At 34.7% G+C, this 13435-nt stretch overlaps 1 protein-coding gene and 1 pseudogene across 1 annotated transcript; both read left to right on the forward strand.

Moving 5' to 3' along the window:
* Nucleotides 1-3618: 3618 nt before the first annotated feature.
* Nucleotides 3619-9513, forward strand: LOC139867925 (protein EMSY-LIKE 3-like; annotated as a pseudogene).
* Nucleotides 9514-11700: 2187 nt separating this feature from the next.
* LOC139893856 (uncharacterized) lies at nt 11701-12711 on the forward strand. Its single transcript, XM_071877046.1, has one exon. The coding sequence runs from the start codon at nt 11701-11703 to the stop codon at nt 12709-12711; it is 1011 nt and encodes a 336-aa protein (XP_071733147.1).
* Nucleotides 12712-13435: the final 724 nt, after the last annotated feature.

Below are 13435 nucleotides of genomic sequence, written 5' to 3' on the forward strand. Positions count from 1 at the left end.
AAATGAAAAATATTTAAGTATCACTGATAAGAATCGTGTAATTGAAAAACTACCAAGACTTCATTCTGGTTTACATTATACACATATAAATGTACCTGAAGTAAATGTGGTAGTTAAAGAAAAATCATGTGATCCTGTAATGATCAGTTTGTGGCATGAGAGATTAGACCACCCAGGATCAACAATGATGAAAAGAATAATACAAAATACAAATGGACATCCATTGGCGGATCAAAGGATCCCTCATGATGCACTTATCCCATGTACATCATGCTCACTTGAAAAGTTGATAATAAGACCATCACCTCTTAAGGTTGAAAAAGAATCACCAATGTTTCTTGAAAGAATTCAAGGTGATATATGTGGACCAATTCATCCACCATGTGGACCATTTAGATATTTTATGGTTCTAATAGAAGCATCTAGTAGATGGTCTCATGTTTGTCTATTATCAAGTCGAAATATGGCATTTGCAAAATTTCTTGCTCAAATTATTAAATTGAGAGCACATTTTCCTGATTATACTATTAAAAGGGTGAGACTAGATAATGCCGGTGAGTTTACGTTTCAAGCATTTAATAAATTTTGCATGTCTATTGGGATTATTGTTGAACATCCCGTTGCCCATGTGCATACACAAAATGGTTTAGCTGAATCATTAATTAAACGATTACAGCTAATAGCTAGACCATTGATAATGCGAGCAAAACTCCCAGTATCTGTATGGGGCCATGCAATTTTGCATGCTGCATCATTGATTCACATTAGACCAAGCGCAAGTCATACATATTCTCCCTTGCAACTTGCTTTTGGCCATCAGCCAAATATTTCCCACCTTAAAACATTTGGTTGTGCGGTTTATGTCCCTATCGCACCACCACAACGCACTAAAATGGGTCCTCAAAGAAGGATGGGAATATATGTTGGATATGAAACATCTTCAATAATAAGATATATTGAACCCATGACGGGTGATGTTTTTACAGCACGTTTTGCTGATTGTCACTTTAATGAAACATTATTCCCTAGATTAGGGGGATAAATAAAAAATAAAGAAAATGATGTTTCATGGTGTGAACCTCAATTAATGTATATTGATCCTCGCACAAAAGAATGCGAGACTGAAGTTCAAAAAATAATGCATATGGAAGAACTTACGAATAAATTGCTTGATGCATTTACAGATACAAAAAGAGTGACTAAATCATATATACCAGCAGCAAATGCTCCAGCTCGAATTGAAATACCAAAAACTGGCAATAATGTCATTCTTGAGTCTTTGCCACGCCAGAAACGTGGGAGACCAATTGGTTCCAAAGATAAAAATCCTCGAAAAAGAAAATCAGCTGATAATGAGGTAAAAGAAAGTGTTCAAAAAGAACTACAAATCAATACTCCTTCTGCAGAGGAGATTGATGATGTCAATACGGAATTTTCAATCAATTATGCACATTCAAAAATATTATGGAACCGAAATGGAATGAAAAATCTTGATGAGATATTTTCATATAATGTTGCATATGACATCATGAATGATGATGATGATCCAGAATAAAAATCTGTTATGGAATGTCAAAATAGACATGATTGGGATCATTGGAAATGAGCAATATGAGCTGAATTTGAATCGCTCAATAAAAGAAAAGTTTTCAGATCTATCATTCTCACACCTAAAGATGTGAAACCTGTGGGATATAGATGGGTTTTTGTGCGAAAAAGAAATGAGAAAAATGAAGTTACAAGGTATAAAGCTAGACTTGTAGCTCAAGGTTTTTCTCAAAGACCAGGAATTGATTATGAGGAAACTTATTCTCCTATTATGGATGCAATTACTTTTAGATACTTAATCAGCCTGGCAGTTTCTAAAAATTTAGAAATGCATCTCATGGATGTTGTGACTGCTTATCTTTATGGATCACTTGATAGTGATATATATATGAAGATACCTGAAGGATTTAAGGTATTAAAAGCAACCAATGCAAAACCCAAAGAAATGTACTCAATCAAGTTACAAAGGTCTTTATATGGGTTGAAACAATCGGGTCGCATGTGGTATAAACGATTAAGTGATTACTTGATAAGCAAAGGGTATACCAATAATCTTATTTGCCCATGTGTTTTCATTAAGAAAACAACATCCGGATATGTGATCATAGCTGTTTATGTTGATGATCTTAATATCATAGGTACAAATAAAGAGATCCATGAAGCCATTCAAGTTCTAAAGAAAGAATTTGAAATGAAAGATCTCGGAAAAACCAAGTATTGCCTTGGTTTACAAATTGAACATATGCCTAATGGTTTACTTGTACATCAAACAACATATACTGAAAAGATTTTAAAACGTTTTAATATGAGCAAGGCAAAACCATTAAGTACTCCTATGGTTGTTAGATCACTTAATGTTGACACTGATCCATTTCGTCCCTGTGAAGATCATGAAGATATCCTGGGACCAGAAGTACCATATCTTAGTGCAATTGGAGCTCTTATGTATCTTACAAATTGTACAAGACCTGATATTTCTTTTGCAGTTAATTTGTTGGCAAGATTCAGCTCAGCTCCTACCAAAAGACACTGGAATGGGATCAAACACATATTTCGATACCTTCGAGGAACTACTGATTTAGGATTATTTTATTCTAACGAATCGAAACAAGATTTGGTTGGTTATGCAGATGCAGGTTATTTATCTGATCCACATAAAGCTAAATCTCAAAATGGATATGTATTCCTAAATGGAGGTACCGCAATATCATGGCGTTCCCCAAAACAAATACTTGTTGCAACATCATCAAATCATGTCGAAGTGATTGCATTACATGAAGCTACTCGGGAATGTTTTTGGTTGAGATCAATGACACAACTCATTACTGATTCTTGTGGACTAGAACGCGATAAAAGTCCAACAACTATCTATGAAGATAATGTAGCTTGCATAACACAGATGAAAGAAGGGTATATCAAAAGTGACCGAACAAAACACATACCTCCTAGATTCTTCTCATACACTCAAAATCTCATTAAGGACAACCAGATTGAAATGAGATATGTTCAGTCCAGCAAAAACTCTGCTGACCTTTTTCACCAAAGCACTTCCAACTGCTATTTTCAGAACACACGTTCATAATATTGGCATGAGGCATGTTCAGAAGATGTAACAACTCAGGCGTTGCCTACTTGAGGGGGAGTCAACTCTATGCTGCACTCTTTTTTCCTTAGCTAAAGTTTTATCCCAATGAGTTTTCTTTAGCAAGGTTTTTAACGAGCCAGTACTAGCTATTCTCTAATAAAATTGTCATCCAAGGGGGAGTGTTATAAAAGTCAATATTGGATGCTAATTTTATTATTATTATAGATTATAGATATTGCATAGTATATTTTTTTGAGTATAAATATGTGTGTTATGAGTTCATAATTCATACACTTCAAACATATATAAAACACATACTTCTCTTATATTCTCTCTATATACTTATTAATCTACAGTCAAAAACCAGACCACTAAAGGTAGTTATAAGTCTACTGAATTATAACTGTCACATTATTTATTACCCTTTGATAATTTTACACCGATCACCTCACCTTTTACTTTCTAACCACAGCCAACGACACCGTTTCGTCATTATTTTTCTTCTACTCTATCAACTCCCAGCTCCCAACGCTCTCCCCAATCCCGGAAAAAGCACCGGTCCCGGTGCCACCGTCTACCGCACCTACCCAGCCAACCACCCTTATTTCAACCACGCAAATATTCTATTCTGATATAAGTCTGCAATTGGCATAACTTCGCCCAAATTGTTGATGAAATTGTCTCTCGACAATGGAATTCGCGCTTTCAGACAGCAGCGGTGAGTAATTATTCTTCAAGATTGCACATTTTTATTTTATATACACAATTACGTGCTTCAATTATGTACTCCGTATATGTAATTGTATGCACCTCGAACCCCTTTAATGAAAAAACCCCCTTTGAAATCTTGAAATAAATTAGGGTTTATTTTGAATAAAGTTTGTTAATTTTGTAATTTGGTTTTGTTAAAGATTGAATCTTTGTATTGCTGAAGCTTGATTAGGCTATTGAGATTAAGATTCTTGAATCTGACTTTCTAGGGTTTAGGGTTTGATCTTATAGTGGTTTTGGATTTAGTAGTTTAAATGCGTAGTATAAAAAGATTTGATTTTTTTTTTGTTCTAAATGCGGCGAAAGCCCTTTTTTTGTGCCTTTATTGCGTGTAAAACGAATATAATAAATTTTATCAATCAAGATTCTTCATGGGGGTCCTTTGGGTAAGATTTTTACATCACATTGTGTTGGAATTTTCAAAGGACAACAAGGTCAGTTTTAATGGCTTATGAGGTTACTGATATGAGCTAATTGGCGTTAAAAACTATAAGCTGAAATACGCTGATTAGCAGTCAAAACTGAGCTTATCAGCCTATTAGTATTTCAAATTTTCCTATAACCTACCGTAAGAAAACTTTGCCAAGCGTGATCTTATTAACGAAAATTTGGTAAGTAAACAATTTCATAAAGATATGGTTTTTCTTTTTGTTAGCTTTCTACTCCGTACGTTTGAATTAGATAGTCAGATAGTACTATAGATAGATACATCAAAACTCGTAAACACATATACATGAAAATGAAAATTCGAAGTCTGGACAGTATTCAGTCACATACTTATAGTGCATATACGGCTGCATTGTTTTTAGTAATCAAGGGAACATCTTAATAACGGATTTAAATAAATACTTATACAATGCCTCACTGGATATATGTTGGGCGATTTAGCATCTCCTTTCCCTCATTTGCGGTTACAAAAAGTGTCGTATAATATTATCAATAGTTATCACATATTCCTTGTACTAGTTTTTAAGTTCTATGATTGCATCTTTTCATTGTATATGCACAATTACATATGTGAATTTGTGGTATTTTTTGTACACCACCAACCCTTTTAACATAAAAGGACTCCTTTTGAGTCTTGAAATAAGTAAATGTTTATTTTGAGCTTGTTTGTTTATATCGTGGTTTGCTTATGTATAGTATTGAATCTTTCGTTACTTCTGATTTGAAGATCAATTAGGTTTTTGGGCTTAAATTTTTTTATTTTAATTTGTGTGGTATAGCCGTATAGGGTTTCATCTGATAGTAGTTTCGGATTTTAGATGTTAAGTGCATGGTACATAAAGATTTAATGTTTGTTTGTAGTAAAAGAATTGGAACCTTCTTATAGAGCATCCATTTAGTATGGACCGAAAATTACAAGTTTTATTAATCAAGATTCCTCCTGGCTAACATATCGTTGAGTACTCGATTCTAAGGTTCTGTGTTTAAATGTTTCTATTCTATGGTAACTGCAGGAACAGATGATGATCTTCCTCCTCCACATCAGAACAAATTTCGAAGCGCGGGCCCTAGTACCGGAAACGGAAGGCCGATGGCTGTTGGAACCGACCCGTTTCCGCGAGTTCAAAATGACATGGAGACACAAATTCACCTTATAGAACAAGAAGCATATTGCTCTGTTTTACGAGCCTTTAAAGCTCAGTCTGATGCTATCACGTGGGTAAGCCTTTTTAATAGTTAATAACATAAATATTGTCAGTCAGTAGTATCTAATAATCAGGTGATTGAAGTTATGGGTTGTTATGTAGTTTTTCATTCATCTTATTTTATTTTTGTTAAAATTAGGAAGGAAAATGGAGTATAAATTATCGTTCTTTTGTCTAATATTTTCTATTTCGTTCTTTTCAAATGACATAGTTGAAAATTTGACATTAAGACAATTACTTTTTGTAAATGTTAATAGGAGATGGAAAGTTTGATAACGGATCTTAGAAAGGAGCTGCGAGTGTCTGATGAAGAACACAGAAAGCTTCTAGCTAGAGTTAATTCTGATGATGTCATCATGCGAATACGGTATTTTACTATTATTATTTACTGTATTAGACATCAATGATTTCAGGGAATATTACCAATATAGTATTTTTCGTTAGAAGTTATTTATCTCTAATTTTTGTAAAGTGTCTTTAAAAATAACTTCTATTCTTTTTTTCTTTTGCTAGTTAAGCTTTTAACACTGATCCTTGTTTATTCAAATAATTTCTTCTTTTTTTTTTCCTTCTTTATTTGCCAAGTAATCTTTAACACTAAATTTTGTAAATTTCTAAACTACACCTGTTTTGCAAATTCGGCTTTTTGACCACATTTTGTGAAGTTTGACTCTCTTTCTCTTGAAAGTGACTTTTAAGCAAAATGTTGATTTTCATTGCGAAATCGACCTCTTATTCCGAAATTTACTTTTAGACCTATATTTGTCTTTTAGTGTATCTTGATAGTGTGTGGTATTCGTATTTCACATTTGTTTTTGCAAATCAGGTTGATATTTGTTAAATAGGTCTGTAAAAAGTGTTAATCTAGTAACTTTTCCATGATTTTATGATTATATATCAATGGAAATTGTTTATCATAATATTATCTAAAAGGGAATGGAGGAAGACAAATGGGATTCAACCCGGCATGCTCAATAGTCCTACGGTTTCTGCATCACAACATAACAAAAAACAGAAGACATCATCTTTGGGTGCACCACCACCGGCCCTACACCAGCCATCGTCATCAGCCTTGAGCCGTGGTCCTGGTTTAGGGTTCAGGGGAAAGAAGCCACAATCTGTAAGTACTTACATTTTCTTATATTTCTTTTTAAAAGTAGTAGTTCTATATGCTTATATAGTAATGTGTTTATCTGGTTGTGTATTATCATTAATTGGCCAACTGGGTCATAGTGAAAAAAGTTTGCTGAAACTTAAATGATTCTAATGGGTTGAACGAAATTCGCATGATGTAATATCATTCTTAAATCAGGTATGTTGAAAGTTATAGATTATTACTGTAATATATAAGCCGTAGTAATCAATTCTTAAATCAGCGACAACTGTTTTTAATTTTAGGTTTTGCAACTAAGGGCAAGTTACCAGTTTACTTAATTATCGCTGTATTTGTTGACGGAATAATATGAATTAATTTTGATTGTTACTGTGCTGTTACCTAAACCGTAAATACAATTTTCTTATCATTGTCAAATTAAAAAAAATGTATGTTTTTCATGTTATTTACCATATATACCTTTTATCAATCTTTTGTGCTTGACATGTTATTATTTGGCCACCCTGGCACCCTAGACTCAAGATTCTAGTTTTCCTCAGAATTTTTACCATATTTTACTCAAAATTATTTTAATAGTTGCATGTATCCTACTTAAAAGGGTTTCTAATTTATGCATAATACGGCCTGTTTTGTTTTGTTTCAACTTGTACATCTTATTACCTTTAGTTTATATGTTTGTGTATTGCACCATTAAATGCTCTGCATATTAATATGAATGTAGGCGTTGCAGTATGGTTCAGCAAGTTTTAATGGCAGGGGTCAAGTTTCTAAACCGAGTTTTGGTGATGACAACAGCAGCAGCAGCTCGGATCCTCTAATTGGAAGGAAGGTTTGGACAAGATGGCCCGAAGATAATAATTTTTATGAAGCTGTTATTAGAGACTTTAATCCCGTTGAGGCATGTGTTGTTATGTGCTACATATATCATATTTCTTCTTATCTTTTTTATTCGATTCGATTACAATTTAAATTTAATTGAATTTGATTCTAAATGTTTGCAGGGCCGTCATGCTTTGGTTTATGATATGCTGATACTGTGAACGAGGCTTGGGAATGGGTTAATCTTAGAGAGGTTAGTTTCAAACTTTATCCCGGTATGGTTTGCTCATCTTTTGATCTTTAGAACCAATCTTTTTTTTTTCCCCTTTTCTTTTTGTGTGTACAAAGTTGTGCACAGTGTTACATAACACCGGAATTTTCAGCAAAAAAAGTCTCTCCCAATTACTCGGTCAAACTTGGTCAAACCCAGTCAAAACTCGGATTACTTGGTTAAATCAGGAAAACTTGGGGAGTAATACCGGGGGTTACTCAGAAGATCGGTTTAATCTCGGTCAAAATCAAACTTGGTCAACATCCGAGTACTCCCTAAAAATTTTCCGACCGAGTACTCTCCGAGTCGTGATTTTTGCATCCCTAGGTGTGCGCATGAACAGCTGATAGTATTCCTGTACGATATATCTCTACTTCATTACTTTTTTAGTCTTTATACACAGCTAATTGTATTTGCCTTGTTATCTTTCTAGATATCTCCAAACGATATTCGTTGGAAATGGGAGGATATTGGGATATCTAATGGAAGTGGTCGAGGTAGATCTGGCCGTGGGATAAAAAATCCCACGGCCCGTGGTGGGACCACTGCGGGTCCCGGAAGAGGTAGAGGGATTGCAAAGGGCCAATCTAAGAAAGAACCACCTCCGTTACAGAACGGCATTGTGAAGAGGCCTTTGAACAATATTGAATTACTCCACACCGATACCCTTGTCAAAGAGGTACCCTTTTCACACCTCTTGTGACAATTTCGACCCAAAATATTTACCCAAAAGTTATCTTTCATTTCACATAACTTTCTAAATCGTTTTTTATTCATAAACTTAGCTCAATACCGCAAAAGTATTTTTTGTATTCAATTTTGTTTACTCATCAGTTATTTACAAGTAAAAAAGTTGCAACTGAATACACACATTGTTCTGGTTTCATTAACAGATAGACAAAGTGTTCAGTTCAAGTAATGCTGATCCAATGGACATCGAGAAGGCCAGAAAGTTGCTTAAAGTACGACACGTTTGATTTCTATCGTTATTATCATGTTTCCAGGGTTAATTTAATTTTTGTTAACTTTTTAAAATTTTTTTTTTTTTTGGCGATGTAGGAGCACGAACAAGCGCTTGTGGATGCTATTGCGAAACTTGAAGGTGCTTCAGACGGTGAAAGTGGTAATAACTAATTAATATTAATAATAAGACTTAAATGTAGGTTTGGTGTTTGCTAATGTACAATTTAATAACCGAACCGTTTAAGATCTGTTTGTTCAAATATGTAAATAATCCAACCCCTGTTGGCTAAACATCATTAGTGATTATTGGATGTATCCTTCTTCAACCTGCATTTTGTCATCTTTTTTTATTTGTCCATTAAAAAGGATTGCAGTCTATAGACCTTTAGGCGATAACCATGCTTCTAGCTACATAAACTATAGCACCCTTTTTTAAAGGAAGTATACATAAAGTATTTTTGAAACAACTTGCTCAAATTTTGGGTATTTTTTCTACTTTACTTTATGTACTACATGTTGTTTTCATGTTTTGCTATTGATATGCATTTGATATGCTGCTTTGTTAAGCAGACAGGGATGATCGGGATCAATTGGCGAAAAGAAAACATGAAACGGGCGAGGGTTCGGATGGTAATAAGATTGCAGTTGATGATCAGACAAATGAAGGTCAAGGGATGCAGTAATTTAGTAATTTAGTGATGTGTACCATAATATATCTAACATTTTGTGATTAGCCAGCTTCAGTTTGTAATCTAATGTATCTAATTATTTCAACATTATTTAGTCTTCTCCGTCGCCTAGTCTCCAGTTTTTTTATGCAGCGGTTTTTGTACAGTACAACTTGTTTACAGTCGATTATTGTTTTTTATTCTCCTGGCAAGCTTCCATGCTTAAGTTGCGAAGTTGACCTGCACATGTGTAAGTACATGAAATCAATATCAAAATACAAAGATGGAACATACCGTTTCTAGAGTAAGATTTAGCAGCTGTTTTAGACTTGGTTGCTTACAAAAATATGTGAATAGTATCACCTACTTCTGTTAAGTGCTTATTTCTTGTATGATATGCCAATATTCAATTTGTAGTATTTGGATTTGTTTTTCTGCTACTTTTGATTGTGTATACTGTTTAAAATTAGCTGACCAGCAATTCAATATTAATATTAATATTAATATTAATATTAATATTAATATTAATATTTAATATTAATATAATAATATAATGTTTTAGAATTTACTCACCATGTGCAAACAAACTATAAGGATATTATTATATTGACACTCATATTAGCAATTCCAAAAACAATTATTTATAGATCTAAAAGAACCTGTAGGTATGCATATAAATCTAACAGCAACAAACTTGGAAGAACAAATAAAAGAAACAGTTTTGATCAAATTCTCATCTAATTTCAATATTAATTGAAAGCTAATTAATAAGATCTTTAATGTGTTTCACTCACTGATTACCAACAATCTATGAAACCTCATGTAAATAACTAAAGATTAAACATTTATAAAAAAAAAAATAGACCTCAAAAACAATGGTAACTAAAGAATTGGTTAAAGAAATGAAAGAATCAGTACCTGAACAAGAACCCACAATAGAAAGATTCTGAGCTGCCCATTTTATGGTCAAAGGTCAAATCTTTACTACCTTTATTTGATAATCACCAAAAATAGTGAAAAGGGGTATAATCAGGATAACCAGAAAATTCATATCTTGATCTTTTCACAATCATCATCTCTAGAGTGAAATATTTAGTTATAGCTTCACCAGTTTCAGTTATATAAAAAAAGTTAGATATATTTTTTGTCAGACTGGTGTTATGTTGTGTGTGTTAAAGAACAGAAAGAGGGTGTGATTTTTTTAGTTGTTGGTTTGAAGAGGAGAGAGGTTGGGTGATGAACAAACCTAATTGAATTGTAGGATAATGGGTGATGACTGATGAGCTAATGGGCTTTTTTTACACGGTGTAAGCTAATTGGTTTACATAGAAATTCGTCTGTGATGCCAATAGGTCATTGTGTCAACAAGATTCATACTTGATGCTTCCAAGGAAAAAATAATATATTTAATGAAGATAAATTTAAGGATTCGCCCTCAAAATGCATTAATTGACAAATTGCTCGCGCAAGTCGCAAACTCTACCTGCGACTCGTGAATTTTCCTTGTTTTTTCAAGAAAATTCAAGTCCCGATCTGAGACTTAGACGCATGACCGAGACAACACGTGTAGCACAGTCGCACGATATCCTTGCGAGTTGCGACTGACCATGTTTTACGGGTCGTGCTTTCGTTGCGTTCGAGTCGCATGGCTAGCAAGATCTACCTTGTAATGGTGTATCCTAGGGGATACACGCATAACAACACCATTTTTATACAGAAAAATAGATCAAGCGACACAAAACATGATGAAATTCGACAGCTTTCATTATGCAACGTCCAGCGTTCAGTATTTATCGTTCAACATTCAGCAGGCGCCCAACGTCAAGCATAAGCCCTGCAGTCAGCTTCTATGCATAAGCCCTTTAGCTCAGCGCGTGAACGACACGCAGCCACGTCAGCACACGCCACCGACCTTCCGGATATTTCGTGTAACAGAACCACTCAGTAATTGACACGTGTATCCCGAGAATTTCGGACATTCTACGCCTATAAATAGACCCCCTGGGTCACCACATTTCAGAGGATTCTGATCTGAACTTCAGTCAGAGAGAAGTACACTTTCTCTCTCACACAGTTCTTTCTCACTCTAAAAGCACGTTAGCCGCTTAGCAGCAATACGCTAGACGGATCAATTACAGATTGATCCCCAGATTGATTGAGGCCACCCCACGGATCTCTAATCTGTGTTCCGGGTCTGCAGAGATTATTTCTCGAGGGCAAACAACAATCAACAGAATACGCCACACGCTGAGCAGCTATTGTCTTGTACTGATACCTTACAGCCGCTACACGGAAAATCGTACCAACAAATGGCACCACCCGTGTTAAAGGATCACTCAACTCTCAAGAGCACCAAAAGGCGTAATCGTAGGATAACACCTATTGAAGCAAACATGATACATTCATGGCAAGCTGGACAACGGAGAAAGGCAGAAGTATTAGAAGATTGGAAGCAGGAATTGATTGCTTTTCCTTCCATGTTTAATACTAATCCATTTGATGCTCCTGTAGTCATTGAAGCTCGAATAGCAAAATGTGTTGTTGGAGGAATATATACTGATACAGGAGCAGGAGCAGATATCATGTATGAGTATTGTTTTGTGCAATTACCAGAAAGAGTTAAGGAGAAGTTGAAAGACACATTTGTTCTCTTAGCAAGTTTTGCTAATCACCCATCATGGTCAGAAGGAAGCATAGTGTTGGAAGTAGTTTTGGGAAAAACACCATTCAAGCGAACAGCTAATATCGAGTTTTTAGTTGTTAAAGCAAACTCAAGGTATAATGTCATTTTAAGTCGATCAGCTATGATGATATTTGGAGCTATAACATCAACGGTGCATGGAATGATGAAATTTTCCACACCGGCTGATATTGCCACACTATACGCTGAACGGAGAAGACCAATAGAATGTGTGCAAATAAACAAAACAGTAGTTGATCCAATTGTTCATGAAGATGGTTCAGTATCACCAATTCCAGAATTTCCAGATCAGATAATTACAATTGGAAACACAATAGCAAAAGAAATAAAGAAAAAGCTTTACAAGATCTTAGCAACCAATTTAGATGTTTTTGCATGGCAAGATTCTGATATGACTGGAGTACCACGTTATGTAGCTGAACATAGGCTTGGTGTGAATCCTAATATCCCACCAGTGTGTCAAAAGAAAAGAGGCATGGCTCCAGACCGAACAAAATTTCTCAGAGAAGAAGTTAAAAAATTGGTGGATGCTGGGATATTGAGGGAAGTGAAATACCATACATGGGTAGCAAACCAGGTTATGGTAAAAAGCCAGATAATTCATGGAGGATGTGTGTAGATTGCACAGATATAAATAAAGCATGTTCAAAGGACAATTATCCTTTACCAGAAATCGATTGGAAAGTGGAGTTTGTAAGTGGATATCAGTTTAAATCTTTTTTGGATGCATTTAAGGGGTACCATCAAATCCCCATGGCAATTCGAGATCAAGATAAAACAGCATTCCACACACCAGATGAAATTTTTTGTTACATCATGATGCTTTTTGGATTAAAGAATGCAGGAGCAACTTATCAACGTGTGATTGATAAAGCAATCAAAAATCAAATAGGCAGGAATGTTGAAGCCTATGTTGATGATATTGTTGTCAAGAGTCATACAGAAGACAGTATGCTCAAAGATACTCTTGAAACATTTGAATCACTGAGAAGAGTTAACATGAAGCTAAACCTCAAGAAATGCACTTTCGGTGTGGAGGAAGGCAAATTTTTAGGATATATTGTTACAGAAAGAGGAATTAAGGCTAATCCGAAAAAGATTCAAGCAATTGAAGATATGGTATCTCTAAAAACAAATAAAGAAGTTCAAAGCTTGAATGGAAGATTGACAGCCTTAACAAGGTTTTTATCAAGAGCAGCAGATCGATCGCTACCATTTATGAAGGTTTTAAAGAGTTGTCTGAATAAAAAAGATTTTATGTGGACAGAAGAAGCTGAAAAAGCTTTTCAAGATATTAAGCGGCTCTTAAAAGAATTGACTACTTTAACCACACCAATAGAAGG

The sequence above is a fragment of the Rutidosis leptorrhynchoides genome, chromosome 1, assembly GCF_046630445.1.
Source record: "Rutidosis leptorrhynchoides isolate AG116_Rl617_1_P2 chromosome 1, CSIRO_AGI_Rlap_v1, whole genome shotgun sequence".
NCBI lineage: Eukaryota > Viridiplantae > Streptophyta > Magnoliopsida > Asterales > Asteraceae > Rutidosis > Rutidosis leptorrhynchoides.

What these genes read in the sequence shown, in the direction of transcription:
- LOC139893856 (XM_071877046.1), top strand. Translation starts at nt 11,701, where the DNA reads ATGGCACCACCCGTGTTAAAGGATCACTCAACTCTCAAGAGCACCAAA.